The sequence below is a fragment of the Salarias fasciatus genome, chromosome 19 (genome assembly GCF_902148845.1).
Source record: "Salarias fasciatus chromosome 19, fSalaFa1.1, whole genome shotgun sequence".
NCBI classification, from domain to species: domain Eukaryota; kingdom Metazoa; phylum Chordata; class Actinopteri; order Blenniiformes; family Blenniidae; genus Salarias; species Salarias fasciatus.
In genome coordinates, this window is record NC_043763.1 from 25,545,902 (window position 1) to 25,567,976 (window position 22,075).

A 22,075-nucleotide genomic window follows, 5' to 3' on the forward strand; every position below is an offset into this window, starting at 1 on the left:
GAATGGACAACTTGTGGAACTGGTCCCTGACACGCGCGCACGTCGCGCCACCGGGTCAGGAGTGTCGGATGTTTGGAGTCCTTGAACTCGTGACCAGAAGCAGGAACTCTCCGCGCTGAAGCCACGTTGGTGTTTTCGTGTTGCTCTGTCTTGACAACTACTCTTGATGGGCAGCTGGAGCCTCCAATCCGGACCAGGAGGCGGCGCGAATCCACCAATGGCGTCGCTGTTTACGAGGATGGCTTCTCCTATTGGATGCAGTAGGACTCCGCCAGCCAATCACAGCTCCACACCGGGATTCGCCATCGGGGACTGCTTTTGCGTCACCTCTGCGCAGTGCGCATGCGTCACTGTGATTGACAGCGCTTTGACCAATAGGAAGCACTGTTTGGGAGGCTGGCGCGCTCCGAGCCCGCCTCTTTTAGCGACAGCGGCCTCGCGCAATCAGTTTCTGCTTAGTGTGCGCGGAGCCGTGATTGACAGCCAGCTGGACCAATGAGAGCCCGGCACATGAATTTTAAATGAAGTCGGGGATTTTTCCGTCCAATCCCAGAATAGAAACAAGGCGGGACTTTCCGTTACCAAGGCGAGTCTGAATCAGGTATAAAGGGAATAACATGGTGTTCCAGTAGCTGTTTATGTTTTTTAAAGAGAACATTCGGAGGAGCTTCAGGCAGTGGTTCTCACTTTTATTTGTTTTTTTTTAATCGAATGTGAAGATTTTACCGGCAGCGTGGCATGTAAAGCTCATACTTCACTAATGTGCCAGTTTTACAAATGGAAAGGGGGCTTCACATTGGAAAGGTGAGCATTTCCCTGGTGCTCGTGCTGCTGCTGGAGGCGCTCACCGGGTCCGGAGCTTCTTCTCTGGGTCCGGGCACCGCCGCCGCCGCCGCCGCCTCCGGGGGAGAGCCGCCGCCGCCGCTCGGCTCCCGGGGCTCAGGGTCGACCCCTGCGGGAGATGGTGCCGGGGTCATGCAGCGCAGCCTGGACAGCCTGGGCTCCACGGTCTTCGGGGCAGACGTGACCGTGGAGGACGACGACAACGGCTCGGCGGGGGAAAGCGACGAGTCCCCCGGAGAGAGCCACAGGAGCGTCCGGCAGACCAGGTAACTCCGAGCCGCCGGTTCACCGCGTCCCGGAGGCCCGCTGGACATGCGCCCATTATCGGACACAACTTCCCATGAAAAGGCAAATCTGCTCATTTAAAGACAGATAAAGTCGTTTTGGTCTCTTCAAAGTCTGGGAATGTCCCCGTGTCCTCTCAGCTCGCCAGTAGAACTGTCCGCGTGTTGCTTAAAAGTTACCATGCAGTGTTTGCTTCTCATCTCCTGACGCAAAAACTCTGTTTTACCCCACATCCGTTGAACGGCTTCCTGATATTCGGATCGATATTTGACGGGCTTTGAGCGCAGAGTCCTGCCAGCAGACTGTCAAACCGCGGAACTGGAGGAAGGAAGCGGTACAGAGCCTGTCCGACAATGGGTGCACGCGCCCGGTGAAAGTTCTCCGTTGCGGAGTAAACGCGGTGGGTGAAGCGCAGGGCAATGCTGGGGTGACTTCCGTCTGGCATGCCAGGACATAACACCCCAAAACACACACACACACACACCCAGACTGAAGACGGGGGTCTGACCAGGAGTTTCGCCTCCTGCTGGTGTTCATATGATGAGTCCACTGGAGGATGCAGGGATGTGTTTGGGTTTTTCAGGTGTGGCATTGGTTCCCTGTGCAGGATCGACCCAGGTAGCCGTCACCCTGTGGCTACAGACACATGGCTCCATGTGAGAATAAACCCTGATAACCAGAACAAACATGTCTCTGCCACTCCTGGGTGGATTTTATCTCCCAACCTGCTAATTGAAACGCAAAGTTACATTTATTATCGTGTAACGGTCCCTGTGCACTCCTGGAGTGAGATAACATCCCCTCATCTGCAGCCACTTATCGGCTGCTGGCAGCGGAGCGGCTGAGTGAGGCTGAAGCAAAGTCTGCTCATCTTCTCTGGTTAACCGGGGCTTTACTGGGGAGTTTTGTGGAGGAAGTCATCACGGCTTCGGCGGTTTGTTAATATGGGATGAAGCTCCAGAATAAACCGACTTCATATGCTGACTGACAGTTGGATGTGGGGATTTTGTCGTGATGTGACAAGAGTTTTGCTCTGGATGAGTCGTCCTGTTCCCGCAGGCGGGGGGGCAACAGGAAGGAGGAGGAAGCGCTGAAAGGCGTGCAGAGTGAACGTCAGGACATGTTGACATGTGTCCCTGCAGAGCCGTCCCCCGTCAGGCAGGAGTTCGGGGCTGGAAGTGGTCCTGCCGCAGTGGGCAGGGCGTTGATTCTGTCTTCAACATGCTGCTGGGTGTCTGAAGCGGTGTGAGCAGACTGTCTCACTCCAGAACTGTGTGTGTTTCACACACCGTGTTGAGAAACGGTTCTGCTGCTTCCTCTTCAACCTGACTGTGAAAACTTTCCTTTCTACTCAGCAAGTTTCTCGTTTTCAGTCGACATTTGAACCCCTGAGAGTTTCTCGCCACCCAGACCTGCCTGTGTCCTTCCTGCTTCTCACACTGAGTCCAGTTCATGGAAAACACACTTCTAGATAAGCGGTGGAAATCATTTATTGGCGTGGAGGCGGTGTGGACGCCTGACCCGCCTGCAGCGGGTTTGTCCTGAGAGGACGAGACTCACGCCCGTATCGGGAGGAGATCCAGAGTAATTAGCGAAGAGTTTGCTCAGTGATTCCCCTGCCAGCCACCCCAGCTGCAGGAGAACTCCTGATGCGTCGGTCACACCCTGCACCATCCGCCATCCGCCGCCTCCACCTCTCCCTCACCTCCACTCCGCCACCATCCATCTCAAGCCGGTTTAGAACGTCAAACTCTTTCCTTCAGACTTTAGAATCGGTGTAAACAGGTGTGCATGTTTTCCTCTGACCTAAAAACTCCCCTACACACACACACACACACACACACACACACACACACACACACACACTGTCAATAACAAGCCGGCTCTTGAATGTTTCCATCAACCAGATGAAGAATTCACACAGCAGACGCGCATCAGTGAACAGCTGATGATTAATTGAGAAGCTCGTGTGTAAAACAACACTGTTGACACACAAATTATACAATCAGAGGTTGTTGAAGGGTCAGAGCTCAAAGCGAGTGTTTTCTTTGTCTTCGGCGGCTCCTCGCCTTTAGCTGTAGACGCTGCTGCTTAATGTCGTCTCCTGAGTATCTGCTCGACTCCACAACGGCGCAAACACTGAGGGAGTGAGACTTCCTCCTCACATCGTCCGGGTTCAGGAGGAAAAAGACATAAATGTAGAATAAAACAGTGAAGACTGAGCAAGTTTTTAACAAAGTGATGGTGATATTAAAATGTCAAACAGGTTATATGATCTGAACTGTGAAGTTCAGCCTTTTGAGAATGGATTTATTTCCTGAGAACCACCTTGGAAGACTTTCCAAGTCAAACATTCGCGTGACGACCAGGTGAGCCGAGCTCTGAACACACCTGCTGGAACACGGCCTGAGCAGCGCTTCAGACACACCAAGCAGGTTTCTACCGGGGTGTTAGACATTTTTAAGTTTTTTCCCAGCTCCCCCTCCGCCCTCCACCCTCCGCCCTCCACCCTGTATCCTGTCATCTATAAATATTGGATCTGTTTGCTTTGACGGCCGTCGCCGCTGACAGCTGTCGTCTTTATGTCAGGAACTCCGCTCTGCAGACGCTTTACAGCGTCTCGCCGTATGTAAACATACATGCATACGTGTGTGTGTGTGTGTGTGTGTGTGTGTGTGTGTATGAATCATATATGTGACGGCGCTGCCAGGTTTGATGCCTCCTCCCGGCTCCTCCGGGGCCGCCTCCTCCTCTGGGAGTCACTCTGAGGTGAGAGGAGAGAGGACAGCGGCTCCGTTTGAACCTGCTCCCCCTCGGTGCCTGCTCCTCCTCCCCCTGTACCCACCGCCGCCCCCCCGCCCCCCCGCCCCCCCTCAGGGCCGTGGAGGAACGGCAGCTCTTCTGGGCCGCCGTGCTGCCAGGCTGGCTCCCACCAGCCTCACTGCTTAGCAACAGCCAATCGGCCACGACGGGCAACTTGTTGGCCAATGGCGTCCTGGAGACGGGCCGGAGCTCAGAATTTGAGTCGGCCACATGGGTCTGGCTATAGTTAGGTAAAGGATGGAGTGGGGGGGGGGGGGGGGGGTGAGAAGTGGAGAGTTCACTTCCTTGTAGTGTTTTTTTTTTTTTCCCTCTCCCTCTCTCACTTTGTTTCTGTCGGCGGCGGCGGCGCTGTAACCGGGGAGACGCTGCGGGTTTTATTAATAGACGCTGTCCTAAAATAACAGGTCAGGATGGAGGAGGACTGAGTTTGAGTTGGAGTCTTCTGATAACTCGCTGCTCGAGATGTGAATGTAGGATTCACACTTCAGACAAGCTCAGATCACTTTATTCCTTTGACATGTCAAAGCTCCATCAGGGGTGCGATGACCTCCAGGCTCCAGGCGATGACCTCCAGGCGTTGACCTCCAGGCTCCAGGCGTTGACCTCCAGGCGATGACCTCCAGACTTTCTTTTGCGCTCTGCCCTGAAAGTCTTGTGCAGCCTGAGGTGCAATGACATCTCTGAGAGTTTCAGACAGATTCGGTTGTGATTATTATCAGACGGAGTGTTTTACTGGGTCAGCGGCGGTTCCGGGGAGTCGGCGGCCGGCGTCCTGCGGCACTGCAGCATGGGCGGGGCCGGGGAGGAAAGGTGCGACGCTCCAGAGGAGGAGGGGGGGATGAAAACACCGGAGTTCTCCCGGAGTCGGCGGAACCACGCTGTCTTGTTTTCACTCTCGCCGGCTCCTCACTGCTTAGCAACAACCAATCAGAGGCCGGGACGGGAGCCGCGCGGCAGCCAATGGGGCGGCGGGAGCGTGGCGCCACGGAGTTTGGATTTCACCACGTGTGAAGGGAGAGCAGGGCGAGCTGCTGCAGCAGGAGGAGAGACGGTGTGTTTTCTCCTCCGGATGAACCACGCCCTCTGCTCCTCTGCAGCCGGCCTGCAGGACGGCGGATCGCCGTGTGTTTGACTGATGACCGTTATATGAGCCGCCAGAGCGCTGCTGTCGCGCCACGTACGGCCGACGGCGTTTATCTGCTCCGACTTTTGGCCGTTGTGCTAATCTTGATGTAAACGTCTCGTCTGGGCCGTGGTTGTTTTCTGCTGCGTGCTGTCCCTGTCAGCCGTGCAGCGCCTCCTCCTCCTCCTCCTCCTCCTCCTCCTCCTCCTCCTCTTCCTCCTGCTCCTCCTGATGCAGGGCGCGGCTCGCCGCCGCTGCTGCAGCATCCATAACTTTCCCGCCACGTGCTCCCCACGCGCTCGTATTTGTGTCCGGGCTGCAGGGCGGGCCGAGCGGCGGCGCGGCTCCGCGCTCCGGCTGCTTGCCGTTGCATGGTTACAGCCGTTGCCGCGCTGCCATTGGCCGCCCGTCCTCAGAGCCGATCGCCCATTGGCCGAGCCGGGAGGACAGCGGCGCTCCCATTGGCTGCCGGGGAGGCGGCGGGCCGTGCCATTGGTCCCGCTCGGCGCCCGGCGCTCCTTGGAGACCGGGCCTGTGTAAACATCCCGCCTGTTTCTTTGAATGGAGTGTTTACAGCGGCGCCGCCGAGCCGGTGTGTGCAGACCGGGGGGCCGGGGGTCTCCGGAGAGCCGGGTAATTGGCTCCGTGATGGAAGCGGCGCTCGCTCGGCGTTACTGTGACACTTGGACGGCTCTCAGCCTCCTCGCTCCCTCCTTTCTTCTGCGCCGAGCGTCTTCCCGCCGCCGCCTGCTCCGTGTCGGCCAGCGGCGCCTCGGGCTGCGTGTTCTCCCTCTGCCGACCAGCACAGCCGCTTTGTTTTGTTTGTGTTGTTGTTGGTTTAACAGAAGGATGTTTTTGGAGCTGCTCCGCCCTTCCTCCACTTTGCTCAATTAACACCATGATACCTCCTCAGTTGTAGAGTTAACTGCCCCCCCCCCCCCCCCCCCCCCCCCCCCCCCCCCCCCGCTGCCTCTCATCCTTTATCTGGAGTACAAAGAGTCCACAAAGGGCTTTGATCAGCTGTCTGCTGAAGCCCCCCCCCCCCCCCCCCGCCTCTATCTCTGGAGTTGAACCCGCTGCTCTCTGACTTCTTCTTCCTTACTTCTACATTCACAGCGCGGCTCGGGGGGGCGGAGGGGGGGCAGGAGGCGGGGGCGGGCCAGCCGAGGCCGCCACAGCTTCCACTGCTTAGCAACAACCAATCAGCCCAATATTTTTGGCAGGCGTTCGCAGCCAATGGAGCCGGCGCGAGCGGCTTTTGGCGCCGTGTTTTTATTGGCGGCTGGGAGGAAAAACAATGTTTTCCTCAGCGCTCCACGCTCGGGCCGATCGCGCCGAGAGCAGATTTGGGGAGATAATCTTGGCTCTGATGGGCTGAGAGACACACGGTCCATTAGCGTTAACGGATGCCATTTGCATTTCTGTGCAGTCGTTCCGGTTCCAGCTGAGCTGAAACGACAGACTGCAGCAGGAATCCCTGCGAGTGTGTTCCCCGCTGCAGGAACCGTCCTGAACACGGATCTGCAGGCCCAGGAGCAATCCGGGTCTTTGTTTCCTAAAGCTGACACATCCCTGAACACGCTCCGTCTCCTTCAGGACCGCCGGCTGTTCAATAGGTCGGATCAATCGGTTTTTAGAGTCCGTCAATAGCTGCTGGTCTGCGGAGGAGGAGGCTGGCAGGCAGCAGGGCGGCTGCAGTGTTTTCCTCCGGCTGTGTGGTTTGCCTTGGAGGGAGGCGGTCAAACCCCCTGTGCCTCCTGCAGTCCCAGCTCTGTGTGTGTGTGTGTGTGTGTGTGTGTGTGTGTGTGCGCTCGGCAGACCTTCAGCGGTTAAATAAAGCTAAAAGCCTTGTTGACAGATCCAAATCAATAGGCAGGACGCGGCGGCCGCCTCCTGACAGGCAGAGCGGCGGAGACCCTCAGGGTGGAGCTGAACGCCCCAGAAACCGTCCAGCACGGCATCGTGGGCACTTAGAGGAGTGAGACTCCTGATGAGGGTTTGTAGCAAACCCGTCACCAGTGAAGGTCTGGCGTTGGTTTGTTTTGGGTGGAGGGAGGGAAATAACCGGAGCGGAGAGACTTGTTCAGATCCATCACCGCGGAGCTTCTGTCTCTGTTTTCTCTGGGGTGGATGTTTCTGCTGCTGCTGGAAGTCCTGAGGCCATGCATCATGTCAGGGCGGTCCGTCCGCCGCCGCTGCTTGTCCTCCTCCTCCTCCGCCGACACGGCGCTCCATGAAATACCTCCAGCGTCTCTGCTGGGATTCTTGATACGTCGTTTGTTTACTGAGCAGCGAGGATGAGGAGTTCCTCTGTCGAGGAACACACTCCTCCTGCCGGCGCTCACAGAGAGCCAGGAGGAATCTCACATCTTTGGCTTCTCTATGAATCGAGTCTTCTGACACTGAACCTTGTTCAGCGTTTCCGGTCAGCCGGTCATGTGATCATTTACAGAAACAGAAGTTCCTCTCGCTCTAATAACCTTCTGAATTTACACAAACCTGCATGAGACGCTGCTGTAACCTGCGGGGCCTGCAGGGGGCAGCGTGACAGCGCCACGAGCGGCAGAAAGCCCTCGAACTTCACCTAGCCACATCTGAATTCACTTTTCTGTTTTTTTATCTCCCTGCCCGTCTGGACACTGCCCCCCCTCGACTCCCAGCGGTACTGCAGCGTTGATTCTCCCTGTAGACGTGACGGAAGTCAGAAACGGGTCAGGCGGCGCGGTGGGGAGGCAGTGGGGTTGTTATTAAAGACGGTGTTCAGATAGAAGCAGAAACAGATACACGCAGATAAAAAGAGAAAAGTCTTGTTTTGCTGCTGGTTTGAAGTTTGAGCAGTTTTTATTGAGAATATTAAATGAAGGAGCTTTTTTCCGTTCCAGGCGCTCTGGGTTTGCTTTGTCTCAGAAAATGTCTGCTCGGTCCTCCGGTCCTCTCCGGAGCGTCACGCCACGGTTTCACACTCCACTTTAATATTCAGCTCATCGGCACGACGGCCTGTCAGGCTCCAGATGTTTCCAGATGTTCAAGGTCACCTTGACTGCTGCTCAAGGGCGGAGTCCTGAACGAGTCCTCCTCCTCCTCCCGTCTCCTGACGTGCCGCTTGTCTCCGCAGGTCCCTGGTCATCATCAGCACCCTGGACGGGCGGATCTCGGCGCTGGACCCTCACAACCAGGGCCGGAAGCAGTGGGACCTGGACGTGGGCTCGGGCTGCCTGGTGTCCTCCAGCCTCAGCAAGCCGGAGGTAGGGTGGAGCCTCCCCGGCGCACTCTGACCTCTGGGGAGGGCACATGCACGTCCACAGGCGTTCACGCCGTTAGCGTCGTGTCTGGGGGGGGGGTGGCTTCCTGTCTTCCTGACGTGGGTCAAAGGTTAAAGGTGGTAAAGCTGGTCCGCGGCCCTCGACTGTACGACCGGGAATTGAACCCGGTGCCCTCGGACGGGGTCGGTCTGGAGCTGCTGGTGCTCGCCTTCATGTCATGCAGCGCCACAGATGCCCCCCCCCCCCCCCCGCCTCTCATGAATCCCAGAGTGGCTGTTTGGCCCGGAGGATTCTCCTCTTTGTTGACGGTTGCTTTCCACTCTGAAGCGCAGCCCTCGCCTGCTCTCACGCACAATGAGCCCGCCCACGCCGCCGTGCTGACAGTGGAGTGTAGCCCGGAGCCAGACCGGCGAGACCAGCGCCGATGTGGACTCGCTCTCTGAGAGCGTCCGGCCCCGGGGGGAAACGGCCTCTGATGCTAACGAGAGTCGGGATGATCTGAGATCATCGAGGAGCGCCGCTGCACAAACATGGCCGCCTCCTCTCAGGCCCGGCTCAGACGGGCGTTTGGAAGCGGCGCGTGACGCTCATCGCCGTGGACAGGTGGCGTCTTCGCTCTCTTTCTTCCTCAGAGACTCAGTGAAGTCTGGACTCCGGGTCCCAGTGAGCAGCGGGGAACAGGGCAAGGCTGGAAAACCAGCAGGGGTTCGCTCAGATCCGTCCTCCTCCTCAGCACGCAGCCGGCGCCGGGGAGGATCATGGGAGTGACGGAGAAGCGTTCAGCCTCAGCAGCAGTTCACTGACAGACCTCCAGACCGGAGCTGAGAACAGGATGTGCTTCAAAACTGCTGCGCTCCACATTCAAAGAGCGGCGGATGCACGAAGCCTTGTCCTCCGAGGTTCCGGAGTGGAGAACCCTCGAGGTTCCTCCCAGCACTCCGGCGCGGCGCCGCAGACCTCCGGAGGAAATCCCACCTGAATATGAAGTGGCAGCGCTGCGCTCCGAACTGCACGAGGTTCCATAGAAAACAGCTCTTCTGGCTTTCTTTTGATTTTCCTGAGGAAACTGTCTGGGTAGCACCGGAGGGAGTCGTTTTAAATACAGTATATTTACTGATTTTCACTCTAATTTAATGGGTTAAAAGAATCTAGTGCATCTAAAAGAAGCTCATGTGGTGATCCAGTTTACAGACGAAAAACCATAAACTCATAGTTAACGTGAGTTTAGTTGTCAGGTTCCTGTTTCTTTTTTAAAATTCTTGAGGAATTCTCTTCTACTTATTTTCAACACTTGCAGGCTGTTATAAAAATAATAATTTATCCTCAGAGTGAAGCAGAATAAGTACGATCTTCCTTCAGTGTGACAATCTGCCACAGCTAAAACGCTTTTATTTACTCTGTTTAAATACCCAGAAAAGAAAAAAACAAAGTGGCAGATCCATGGTTGTTTGAGCACACACACACACACACACACACACACACACACACACACACACACACACACACACACACACACACACACACACACACACACACACACACACACACACACACACACACACACAGAGTTTTGTCTTGTGGGGAAAAATGAGTGTTCAGTGTTGTTTACAGTAACGTCAGATGGCGAGAGGCTCCAAATGAAAAGAATAAAACACACATTTACAGTGTGTGTGTGTGTGTGTGTGTGTGTGTGTGTGTGTGTGTGTGTGTGTGTGTGTGTGTGTGTGTGTTCAACTTCTCACCTGTTGGCTTTAATTTGGCTGACAGAGCAGAACGAGCAGGAGGTGCCTGTCAGCTCCGAACCCACTGACTGGCTGTGACGTCGTTTGTTATTGTGTGTGTGTGTGTGTGTGTGTGTGTGTGTGTGTGTGTGTGTGTGTGTGTTCTGGGTCCCTCACACACCAGTCTGCTTGGTGATGGGAGGCTGGGGGGGTCTGCTGCTCCGCTATTGGCTGGCATCGGCATGCCAGGACGGACGCAGCCAGTCACCTGCTGCATCCAGCAGAGAGTGTTACTGTGTGTGTGTGTGAGAGAGAGAGAGAGAGAGAGAGAGTGTGTGTTTTCATGAAATGAGGGACAACAGAGCCACAAACAGCACTGTCTGCAGAAAATGAAGCAATGACTTCAAAAAGCTTGGAGTCGGTCCCAGGTGCTAAAGACAGTGTGTGTGTGTGTGTGTGTGTGTGTGTGTGTGTGTGTGTGTGTGTGTGTGTGTGTGTGTGTGTGTGTGTGTGTGTGTGTGTGTGTGTGTGTGTGTGTGTGTGTGTGTGTGTGTGGGTGTGTGTGACTCACATTGAAGAGGCGGAGCTACAGGGGGTGGGGGAGGGGGGGATTAGGGAGGTGAGGTAATGCCTCAGTCCAGCGATGATGTCATCATCACACACACACACCCCCCCGCTGAGAGAGCCGTGTTGTGAATGGGTGAGTGTGTGACGGTGTGATGGATTTGTCCTGTGATGAACGAGACGAGCTGCGATTCATCAGCATGAAGGAGGAGAGGAGGCCGACAGGAAGTCCGTCTTTTTCAGTTTCCCTCTCACCTGCTCCGCCGTGCCGCCTTAATGAGTGTGTGGTGGCGGTGTGTGTGTGTGTGTGTGTGTGTGTGTGTGATAGAGGTGTGTGTGTGTTACGGGGAGAGCAGATCTGACACCGTCAGTAAAGCCGCCAGCCTGATCAGTGATTGACAGGAAGCTCCGTCCAGAGGTGTGTTAATCCTGAGACATCAGCTGGATGTGAATAAAGCGGCCGCTTCCAGGCCCTCGCACCTCATGTTTACCATCGGAAGACAGCCGGCCGGGCTCTCCGGGGCTTCTCTCATTGAAATTCCAGCTGGTTTTTAACTTTATTGATCTCCTAATTGCTGAATTTGCTCCTTATCTCATATTAATCAGACGTTTTTAATGCTCATTCAGATCATTAAAGAATGAAAGGCTGAAGTGTGAATGAGTCTCAGCCATTAAATATTCATGGATCCTTTAAATTCATGGCAAAGGAAAGGAAAAACATGTCGTCCTGAATTATTGATCGTATTATTTTAAGTTGGAGGCTCTGCTGAATATGAGATAATCCTCCAGGTTTTGTTTTCCTTTGTGTTTTTAAGGTGGAACAAAACTATCACTTTTAAATGAAACGGTGAAACGGTGAAAACAGATTCTCAGGATCCGACAAGACAAAGAGGTGGAACAAGCCGATGGGGGGTGGAGGAGGAGAGGAGGTGGAGGAGGAGGGTGGATGTTGATCATATACTGTTCATCCGCTTCAAAGGATTCCTTTAATTTGCTTTGATGTGAGATTTCATACCACCAAAGAAAGGGTTGCCATGTCTTGTGAAACAAATCCCCTTTTTGATACCCTGGTTTCAGCCGGCAGTGCAGCAGGTTCTCATGTCAGCGAGTCTGTTCTCATGAGGGTTCTCTGAAGAACCTGAAGCCTCCTTCACGCTGACGTGTTTCAAGAGAGAAGTGTGTGTTTTACGTTCATCTTTATGGGATCGGTTTTAAAACGACGTCTGAATGCAGAATGAAAACGAAGCCGTTCTTCTCCTTCATGAACTGAAAACTGCTGGAGCCTCCAGGTTCCCCGCCGCTCTCTGCTCTTCAGATTGTTATGGACTTCTGTCTTCATGACGGACGGTCGTGTTTCCAGAATGTGGAAGACGAGCGGCGAGCGGTTCTGCACTGTGCGTCTCTCCAGCCTCGTCCTCCTGGGACACTTCCTGTAGGACTTTTCACTGCTTCCTGTCCAGGTCCGATGCTTCTCCACACCTGTTGACGCTCCGCAGAGCCCCGCAGAGAAACGTGAATAATTGACCGGTTTGCGCCGAGCTGAGAGTCGAGTTGAGGACGAGTCCCGATGGAACCAGGACGGACCGTTAGCAGGGCTGCTGGGCATCTTAGACCTGGTGGAGCCGGCCGGCCCGGGCTGCTGTTCTTCACACCCTCAGCCGGTTTCTGTCCACTGTAGAGCTTGAGGCTGGATCAGTGACCGGACGCTTGGTGGACATTTATAGAAATAAATCCCCGTTTACAGACGACACACAGCTTTACAGCAGCTCCTCTGAACAGCAGGGACTGGTTCTGATTGGTCTCGGTTCGTCACATCATGGTTTTGACCATGAAGTCGGCCTAAAGAGCAGCATGAAGACGTCCCCCGTGGACGTCCAGTTCGGTCAGTCTTTCAGAAGTGAGCTGTGCTCGCTGGTCTTGGCCTTTTGATCAGTTCGACTCGTCTTGATGTGAAGCTTCAGAGTTGAGGGAACAAAGAGCAGCTGGTCTCTGAGGGACGGAACCAGTCCACCAGTTCTTCCTAGAAGCGTTTACCTCCAGGGGAAGCCTTTATTTTATGACTTGTACACTTCACAAGGTGGTGCTGTGATCCGGATTGGACCCCCTGACCCCCCTGACCCCCCAGAGAGGGGGCTGACAGGCCGATCGCCCAGCCTCGGCTCTCTGTGGGAGCAGACCTGCAGATTAAGATTAAGGATCAGGAGCAGGATGACTCACCCTCAGCCTGGAGAGCTGGAGCCCCCCCCCCATCCATCCCAGCATGGTGTGATGTGATGGCCCGCCCCCCACCTCCCCCGGTCATTAACGAAATCCATCCTCTTGTCTCCGCCCCCTCAGATGAAATCGCTGCTCCGGGCTCCGCTCCACACTAAATCACTCCGTCACTCTTTTCTGCCTGCGGCGCTTTTCAGCCCGCCACCGACAGTCCGACCGGCGTCCGGAGCGCAGGCGGAGAACAGGTGGAGCTCAGATCCACGACCCGGACGGCTCGCAGCTTCGCTCGCCGTTTCCCAACTTCGCACGAAATAAATCTGCAAACGTCTTTAACTTTCAGATGCAACAGACTTCAGACGCCTGGGTCAGGTTTCTGTGTTTGAGTCTGAATCCGTGTTTTTCCATGGAACTTTTTATTCCTCTATCCTGGTTTTCCCTCCAACAGGAGGAAACACACCGTCTCAGAGTGACACAATTTAAACACCCGAACAGAACCGTCTGCTTCATGGCTTCAATCAGAGCATCTTCACAAGGAGGGAGACGTTCTCCTCAACGTTCTGGACTGAAATTACACAACTGAAGTGTGTGTGCGTGTGTGTGTGTCTGTGTGCGTGTGTGTGTGTCTGTGTGCGTGTGTGTGTGTCTGTGTGCGTGTGTGTGTGTCTGTGTGCGTGTGTGTGTGTCTGTGTGTGTGTGTGTGTGTGTGTGTGTGTCTGTGTGTGTCTGTGTGTCTGTGTGTGTCTGTGTGTCTGCGTGTGTGACTGTGTGTCTATGTGTGTTGAACCTGTGAAGGATAAATCAGGATTAGGGTCAAGTTTTCACGATGATGTCATCTCTGCTGCCCCACAGTGAACACATGACAGCTCACACACACACACTCACACACTCACACACTCACACACTCACACACTCACACACTCACACACACACACACACACACACACACACACACACACACACACACACACACACACACACGTTCGAACAGTTTTATCAAGATCCAGGTTAATTGCGTAGGCTCTTTCATAACAATCCTGTGGTGTGTGTGTGTGTGTGTGTGTGTGTGTGTGTGTGTGTGTGTGTGTGTGTGTGTGTGTGTGTGTGTGTGTGTGTGTGTGTGTGTGTGTGTGTGTTGTGACTTTGTTATATTGTGTTTCTCACATGGAAGCCGTCCTTCATCCTCCTCATCCTCAGTTCCCTGGCTCTCTCCTCTCCTCCTCCGTCCTCAGATTAACGGTCGGCTCATGAACGTTTGAGTCGAACTCCTTCTGCACACACTGTACCGGTGTTTGTTCTCGCTCGGCGGCGCTCGGCACTATTTCATGTTCCTGCAGCCGTTTTAAAATAAACCCTTCATTCAGGGTCTGATTTGGCTGCTCCTTCTGTGGAGAAGTGGTTAGCTCTGTCCCAGCAGGCGGAACCCGGTTCGAGTCCAGGCTGAATGTAACAACTGCCAGAATCGCTCTCGGACCCCCGATGTGAGGCGAGTTGTTCTGGTTGGTCGGTGGTTCCAGCTGGTTCTTGTTATTGGTTGTTCTCCAGTCGGATCAATGGAGGCCACAGTTCAGGATATTTTTTAATTAGTTTTTGAAGTCATTGATGGATCCCACAGCGACGCTCCTCCTGCTGTTTTCCAGATGTTCGGCAATAAGATGGTGATCCCCTCCCTGGACGGCGCCCTGTTCCAGTGGAACCGGGACCGGGAGAGCATGGAGGCGGTGCCGTTCAGCGTGGAGTCGCTGCTGGAGTCGTCCTACCGGATCGGAGACGACACCGTCCTGGTGGGGGGCAAGTCTCTGACCACCTACGGCCTGGGGGCGTACAGCGGGAAGGTCTGTTTGCTCGTCACCCGCTCGGCCGGGCCGTCCGGCGCCGGACTGACCCCCCCGTCCGTCTCCTCCTCAGCTGCGCTACATCTGCTCGGCGGGGGGCTGCAGCCGCTGGGGGGAGGACGAGGGCGAGCCCGAAGACGTGCTGCTGCTGCAGAGGACCCAGAAGACCGTGAGAGCCATCCGGCCCCGGTCCGGGATGGAGAAGTGAGTCTCAGATGTTGTCATTACTTTGAAGCCTCAGTGTCTGTCTCTTGTCCGTCCGTCCGTCCTTTAACCGGGTTTCAGAGTCTAACTCAGCCGCCGTCCGTCTCGCTGGACGTCCCCCAGGTGGAACTTCAGCGTGGGGAACTTTGAGCTGAAGCTGGTCCCGGAGATCCGGTCCGGGATGAACTTCCTGGAGGGCGAGACGCTGAGCGGCGAGACGGCGAGGGAGACTCAGCAGGTCATCAGTGACGAGCCGAAGCAAACGGAGGGCCAGCAGGACCAGGACCGGGACCAGAACCTGGACCTGGACCTGGTCATCAAGGTGTCCGTCCCCGACTGGAAGGTGATGGCCTTCAGCCCGGAGCCCAGCGGCCAGCTGGTCTGGGAGCGCCAGGTGAGGCCGGACGAGCCGCCGCCGGTTCGACCCCCCCTCCGGACGTGGCGCTCACCGTGTGTCTGTGCCGCAGTTCTGCACCCCCATCGCCTCGGCGTGGCTGGTGGGCGGCGGCAAGGTCACGCCCATCAGCCTGTTCGACGACTCCAGCTACAGCAGCCAGGCCGACGACGAGGACGAGGACGAGGACCACGGTCCAGACCGGACCGGCAGGGCCGCCGAGTCCAGCGTCTACCTGGGTGAGTCCGGCAGGCCGCCCATTAAAGCACGCCGTGCACGCTCCAGCACGCCGTGCACGCTTCAACACGTGTCTCCAGGTGAACCGGGATGTGTTGGGGTCTTTCAGGCATGTTCCAGGGACAGCTCTACCTCCAGTCCTCAGTGAGAATCACTGAGAAGTTTCCCTCCAAAGCCATTGGGTCCAAAAAAGACATCGTCCCCCTCCCCACGGTCAAGTGGAAGCCTTTAATACGTGAGTCTGCAGACGTCGGAGTGTGTCTCCGCCCACTCGCTGCTTTTCTGACCAGAGGCCTCCTCCGTGCAGATTCTCCGTCTCGGACTCCGGCTCTGGTCGGCTCGGATGAATTCGACAAGTGTCTGAACAATGACAAGTTCTCCCATCAAGAGTACAGCAACGGCGCTCTGTCCATCCTCCAGTATCCGTACGGTACGAACCGCCCCGGCCGTCAGAACTCGCTTTTAAAACGCTTTCACTGCTTCAGAACTTCAGTTGTTGAACATGGACGTCTTCACCGTCCTTCTGTTTGTGTCCTTCTCTCGCTCACTTCTTCTTCTCTGGTCTCTTCCTCCCGCAGACAACGGCTACTCCTTCCCCTACAGCAAGCGCTACCGGGAGAAGCGCCACGGCGCCGTCAGCCTGATCGACGGCACCGCGGCGGGCGCCGACAGCCGCCGCAGGAAGGACCCGGTGCTGCTGCTGCCCTGGTGGAAGGAGATCCTGGGCACCATCGTCTTCTGCATCGCCGCCACCACCTACGTCGTCCGCAAGTTCTTCCACCCCTCTGCCCCCGTGGCCTACGTCCGGGTACGACCGCGTCGCACGCGCCGTCGGCCGAGGGCGTGAGCCGCCCGTCCCGAGACCCGTTGGTGTTTGAACGGTGACACTTCCCTCGTCACAGCCTGTCCTCCGTCCGTCTCTGCAGCAGCGGAAGGAGTCGGAGACGCAGTGCCAGACCGACAGCAAGTTCGACCTGGAGGTGGAGGAATCCAAAGAGCCGCCGGCCGGCGAGCCGCGCTCCAGCGACTACGTGTCCCGGTGAGCCTCCGCCTCCGCCCGCTCTGACCTCGGTCTCAAGGTCGACCCGTCAGGACGTCTCTCCTGTCTGTCCCGATCAGATCTGCTCCTGTCATTACTGACCTGCTGGCATCTGATGGGTGGAGTTTGCATGTTTTCGAGCGTGAGCAGAATAATTCCTCTCTCCACGCCCAGAGCGGCTGCGAGAATCTGATTAAGCTGCAGGTTTTTTTTCTTCTTTTCCGTCTTTGATCCTCCTGAAAATGACAAGCGTGCCTCCCGTCACTTCGGAGGCGGAGCAGAGACGCTCGCTCCGTCTGAAGCAGACAGTCAACACTCAGCTGGTGCAGCGTCGCTCTGATCCAGTGCAAACAGCTGATTTAATGCCAGTAAACTCAGCTTGGTGAATCAGGATGAATGCAGCTCAACATTCTGAAAACGTCTCGTGTGGTGTAGGATTCATGAGCCCCCCCCCCCCCCTGGTGGTCTTTGTTCAGGATGGGTCCGTCTCTCTGACCTCCGTTCAGCAGTGACGCTCTGATCACAGCTGACTCTCGCTCCTGCTCTCTGGAACCGTCAGGGATCCGTCTGATGACGGATTTCCCAGAGTGCACGGCGATAAGTGAAGTGTGTCCCTCCCCAGGTACCTGACGGACTTCGAGCCGGTGCAGTGCCTCGGCCGCGGGGGGTTCGGCGTGGTGTTTGAAGCCCGGAACAAAGTGGACGACTGCAACTACGCCATCAAGAGAATCCGTCTGCCTAACAGGTAACGGCTCTGATCCTCCAGCCGGACGCCGTCCCCGGGGGGCCGCCGGTCCTCCTGCAGCCGTCTGGAGCCCTGGTGACCCCTGGTGACCCCTGGTGACCCCTGGTGACCCCTGGTGCCGGTGCCGTCTGTCCTCAGGGAGCTGGCCCGGGAGAAGGTGATGCGGGAGGTCAAGGCCTTGGCGAAGCTGGAGCACCCGGGGATCATCCGCTACTTCAACGCCTGGCAGGAGAGCCCCCCCGAGGGCTGGCAGGAGGAGATGGACCAGCGCTGGCTGAAGGACAGCAGGTGGGTCTGGTCCTCCGGTGCTCCGGTCCCGGTGTCTGCACCGTCCACGCCTCACTTCCTCCAGACTCAGGATGTCCTCTCCCCTCCAGCGCCACCGACTGGCCCATGAGCTTCCTGGACCACATGGAGGCGCTGTCGGTGAAGGTCCCGGTGTCCGGCTCGGCGTCTCGGAGCCGCGCGGCCGGAGGAGACGCCCCGGAGGCGTCTCGGGGGCGGAGCCTTCTGCTGAGCGGCGGGTCGGAGCTGTCCTTCCAGCCGCTGCCGGGCCGGGACAGCCTGACGTCGGAGCGGGACAGCCAGGCGGACGCCGAGGCCTCCGACACCCCCCACTCCTTCGAGCTGTGCCCCCCCCGCGGCCCCGGCGACTGCACCTCCTCCTCCTTCGACATCGTGTTCGAGGACTCGGGCTGCGACCGCGACGCCGAGGCCGACTCCGCCTCCGGCTCCGCCTCCGCCGCCGGACGCAGGACGAGCACGGAGAAGAACACCTCGTCTTCCTCGCACACCCGGCGGCAGGAGTCCGTCCTGCTGTCCTCCACCTCCACCTGCACCTCCACCTCCCCGCCCCGGCCCACCTCGCTCACCCTGCCGCCACCCCCCGCCACCCCGGCAGCCAGAGGACAGCCGTCCCCCAAGGTCCGTCCAGCTCCCGTCCTCGTCCGCTGTCCGTCTGTCCCTCTGTCCGTCTGTCTGCTCAGAAACACATCAGAACTGTCTTCATCCCGTCTGTCTTAAGTTTGAGTTCGGTATGTCTTAATCCATAATTCAGTCTGTCTTAATCCAGAGTTCAGTCTGTCTTAATCCAGAGTTCAGTCTGTCTTAATCCAGAGTTCAGTTTTACTTAATCCAGAGTTCAGTCTGTCTTAAACCAGAGTTCGGTCTGTCTTAAACCGGAGTTCAGTCTGTCTTAATCCAGAGTTCAGTCTGTTTTAAACCAGAGTTCAGTCTGTCTTAAACCAGAGTTCAGTCTGTCTTAATCCAGAGTTCAGTTTTACTTAATCCAGAGTTCAGTCTGTCTTAAACCAGAGTTCGGTCTGTCTTAAACCGGAGTTCAGTCTGTCTTAATCCAGAGTTCAGTTTTACTTAATCCGGAGTTCAGTCTGTTTTAAACCAGAGTTCAGTCTGTTTTAAACCAGAGTTCAGTTTTACTTAATCCGGAGTTCAGTCTGTTTTAAACCAGAGTTCGGTCTGTCTTAAACCGGAGTTCAGTCTGTCTTAATCCAGAGTTCAGTTTTACTTAATCTGGAGTTCAGTCTGTCTTAATCCAGAGTTCAGTCTGTCTTAATCCAGAGTTCAGTCTGTCTTAATCCGGATTCTGTCTGGATTTGCTGAACCTTCTTTCTCGGTCTCTGTTTGCTAAAAGCTCCCAGCAGCGTCTGAGTCGATCAGTGAAGGTTGATGGAAGTGATCCTGTTCTGGATCCGTGCCTCAGGGTTTCTCTGGTTCTGGTCCCGGTCCAGGTCTACCTGTACATCCAGATGCAGCTGTGCCGGAAGGAGAACCTGAAGGACTGGATGGCCCAGCGCTGCCTGCCGGAGCACCGAGAGCACAACCAGTGTCTGGACATCTTCCTGCAGATCGCCGAGGCCGTGGACTTCCTGCACAGCAAGGGCCTGATGCACCGGGACCTGAAGGTCAGAGCCGGACCAGAGACCGGGTGGTTGGGTGCGAGTTGTGTGTTCAGTGTGAGTGACGGCGGTCTGCCACCCCCCCCCCCCCCGCCCCCCCCACCAGCCCTCCAACATCTTCTTCACCATGGACGACGTGGTGAAGGTGGGGGACTTCGGCCTGGTGACGGCCATGGACCAGGAGGAGGACGAGGACGAGCCCAGCGTGCTGACGCCCGCCCCGCTGCTCACCCGCCACACGGGCCAGGTGGGCACCAAGCTGTACATGAGCCCCGAGCAGGTGAGCGGCGCCCGGGGGGCCTGGGGGGTGGGCAGGGACGGGAGGGTGGTTCTCACAGCCAGTCCTCTGTCCGACCCGCAGCTCTCGGGGAACTCCTACTCCCACAAGGTGGACATTTACTCTCTGGGCCTGATCCTGTTCGAGCTGCTCCACCCCTTCAGGACGCAGATGGAGCGAGTCCGGGTGAGTCTAGCTCAGTTCATGATCCACGATCAGCCTGTTTCCATGGCAACGGGGCTCCAAGTGGACAGGAAACTTCTCTGAAGAGAAAATGCAAAAACGATGAAGTTTGATCCGAAACGTGGAAACGAGGCGCCGCTCCTGAAAATACAACAAAATGACCTTCAGCCTCCATCACCTGGACTTTTCTCACTTTGACAACATTTTCCGTTGATATCGGATTAAAACTTAACATATTTAGTATCTAACTGAACACACACACACACACACACACACACACACACACACACACACACACACACACACACTCACTCAGGTGTTTCCCTCTTCTCCCTCCAGACGCTGACTGAAGTCAGACTCCACTGCTTCCCTGAGCTTTTCTCCAAAAACAACGTTCAGGAGGTGAGTGTTCCTCTGCCGCCCTCTGCTGGAGGAAAGGCGAACTGCAGCAGCGCAGTGCTTCCTCCAAACACAACAGACAAGATGTTTTTTATTGTATTAAGTCACCAATTCAGCGCAAAGTCACGTTTTCAGACTGAGAGGAAACCGTGATGCCGTTGAGCACAACGCCTCCACTAACATGATCTCAAAAAGGTTAAAATAGTTCGGTTTATTCACAATGAACTGAAAACATGAGCAGTTTCTCAGTTTTCTAAGCTCCATCTACAGGTTAAAATGAGCTGCGCACAGTTTGATCTAAACTTCATATTTTAACCGGATTCTGTTTGGATTATTTTGCTCCTAATTCAGTTGATTAATCTTCTCAATCTGCTCCGATATTCAGTAGAAATGATGAAAGCTCAGCTCATCTGTGGCTGATTGATGAGGAGGAATCCCGTGCAGGCCTCTTCCTGCTGGGTTGGTTTACTCTGTGGAGCTGTTCACTTCATAATGAGATTAACATAATCCGGCATAATCTGTGACTCTCCGACGCTGGAAATCCCCTCAGTGTGGCGTCCAGCGCCCCGCCATGAGCAAACAGAGAGGCCTTAACCGTGTGTGTGTCCGTGTGTGTCCGTGTGTGTGTGTGTGTGTGTGTGTCCGTGTGTGTGTGTGTGTGTGTGTGTGTGTGTGTGTGTGTGTGTGTGCAGCTGAGCATGGTGCGCAGCATGCTCTCCCTGAGCCCCGCCGAGCGCCCCGAGGCCGCCGACATCACCGGGACGCCGCTCTTCCAGGACCTGGAGCTGCCGTGCCGTCTGGCCGTCCGGCAGCGCTCCCGCACCTACAGCGCCTCGTCCACCGGCCGGCCGGCGCGCCAGGCCTCGGCCAGCTGAGGCCCTGAGCCGGACCCCCGGCTGGACCCCTGGACCCCCTGGACCCCCGCCTGGACCCCCTCATCCACATCAATAAGACAAAAACACCTCAAACCCCCAAACACTGCCTCACACGCCGTCGCTTTAAAAGCCAAGAAGAAGAGAGTGAGCAGGAATCTGACACACACACACACACACGCACACACACACGCAGAAGGTTTTCCGTTTGATGCTCCAGTGTTCACTCATTCACTCTGGAGCCTCAGGTATGAGGCCGGACTGTCCTGACCGGGCGAGCTCTGCTGGGGGTCGCCGGTCGGAGCTGTACCGGGGGTCGCCGGTCGGAGCTGTACCGGGGGTCGCCGGTCGGAGCTGTACCGGGGGTCGCCGGTCGGAGCTCTGTCGCGGATCAAACACCCGATGAGGGAGACCAAAAACACAGCAGAACATCTTTCCTTTGTCAAGTCTGTTTTGATTGTTTTTCTACGGAGAAGGTGGCGAGTTTCAGTCTGGTCTGTCAGAGATGACCTGCCTTTAGGGAGGAGCTTGAGGAGGCTCCTCCTCTTCCTCCTCCTCTTCCTCCTCTTCCTCCACTTCCTCCTCCTCCTCTTCTAAATGAATGAATGAACCTTTTCTGCATGTGCCGATCAGAAAGTGAAGTGGTGAATGTGAGTTTGTACTCTGAAACCTCGGACTCAGTTTTTCACTCTGACTCCGAGGTGATCGATCACTTCCTGTACATACCTGAATGAAGGGGGGGGGGGGGGGGGGGGGGGGGGGGGTTCTTGCTTTCCTGTACATACTGTAAGGCTGTAAGATAGCGCCGTCCTGTCTTAGGGATCCCTGAACGTTCCGATCGCCCCAGTGTTTGTTTCCACATGTGAGCCGAGCCCCCGGAGAACCGCAGGAACCAGAGTGCCATTGGAACGTCTGTCAAGTGTACTTTATTCCCTGAACTGATCGATCGCCTCGCGCTGGGTTCGGTTCCTCAGCAGCGTTTAGTTCTGAAGCCGATCCCATGTGGACCTGGACCTGATCCTGGTCATGTGACCCACGTTCGAAGTGCTGGGAGAGTCACATGGTCTGTTTGTACGTCCTCACTCAGACTGCTTTCAATGATTGTACTTTTCTAAGGGTCTCTGTTTTTTTAAGGAAGGGA

General features: G+C 56.1%; 1 protein-coding gene across 1 annotated transcript; it reads left to right on the forward strand.

Moving 5' to 3' along the window:
* The first annotated feature begins 598 nt into the window (after positions 1-598).
* On the forward strand, positions 599-22,075 carry eif2ak3 (eukaryotic translation initiation factor 2-alpha kinase 3). Its single transcript, XM_030117213.1, has 18 exons — positions 599-1,109; positions 8,190-8,319; positions 14,474-14,668; positions 14,742-14,872; positions 14,996-15,266; positions 15,340-15,505; positions 15,613-15,738; positions 15,811-15,933; positions 16,082-16,311; positions 16,430-16,542; positions 17,165-17,287; positions 17,426-17,575; positions 17,665-18,211; positions 19,036-19,209; positions 19,310-19,483; positions 19,565-19,666; positions 20,003-20,065; positions 20,755-22,075. Exons 1-18 carry the CDS (start codon positions 778-780, stop codon positions 20,935-20,937), a joined length of 3,333 nt encoding a protein of 1,110 aa, XP_029973073.1. The 5' UTR covers positions 599-777; the 3' UTR covers positions 20,938-22,075.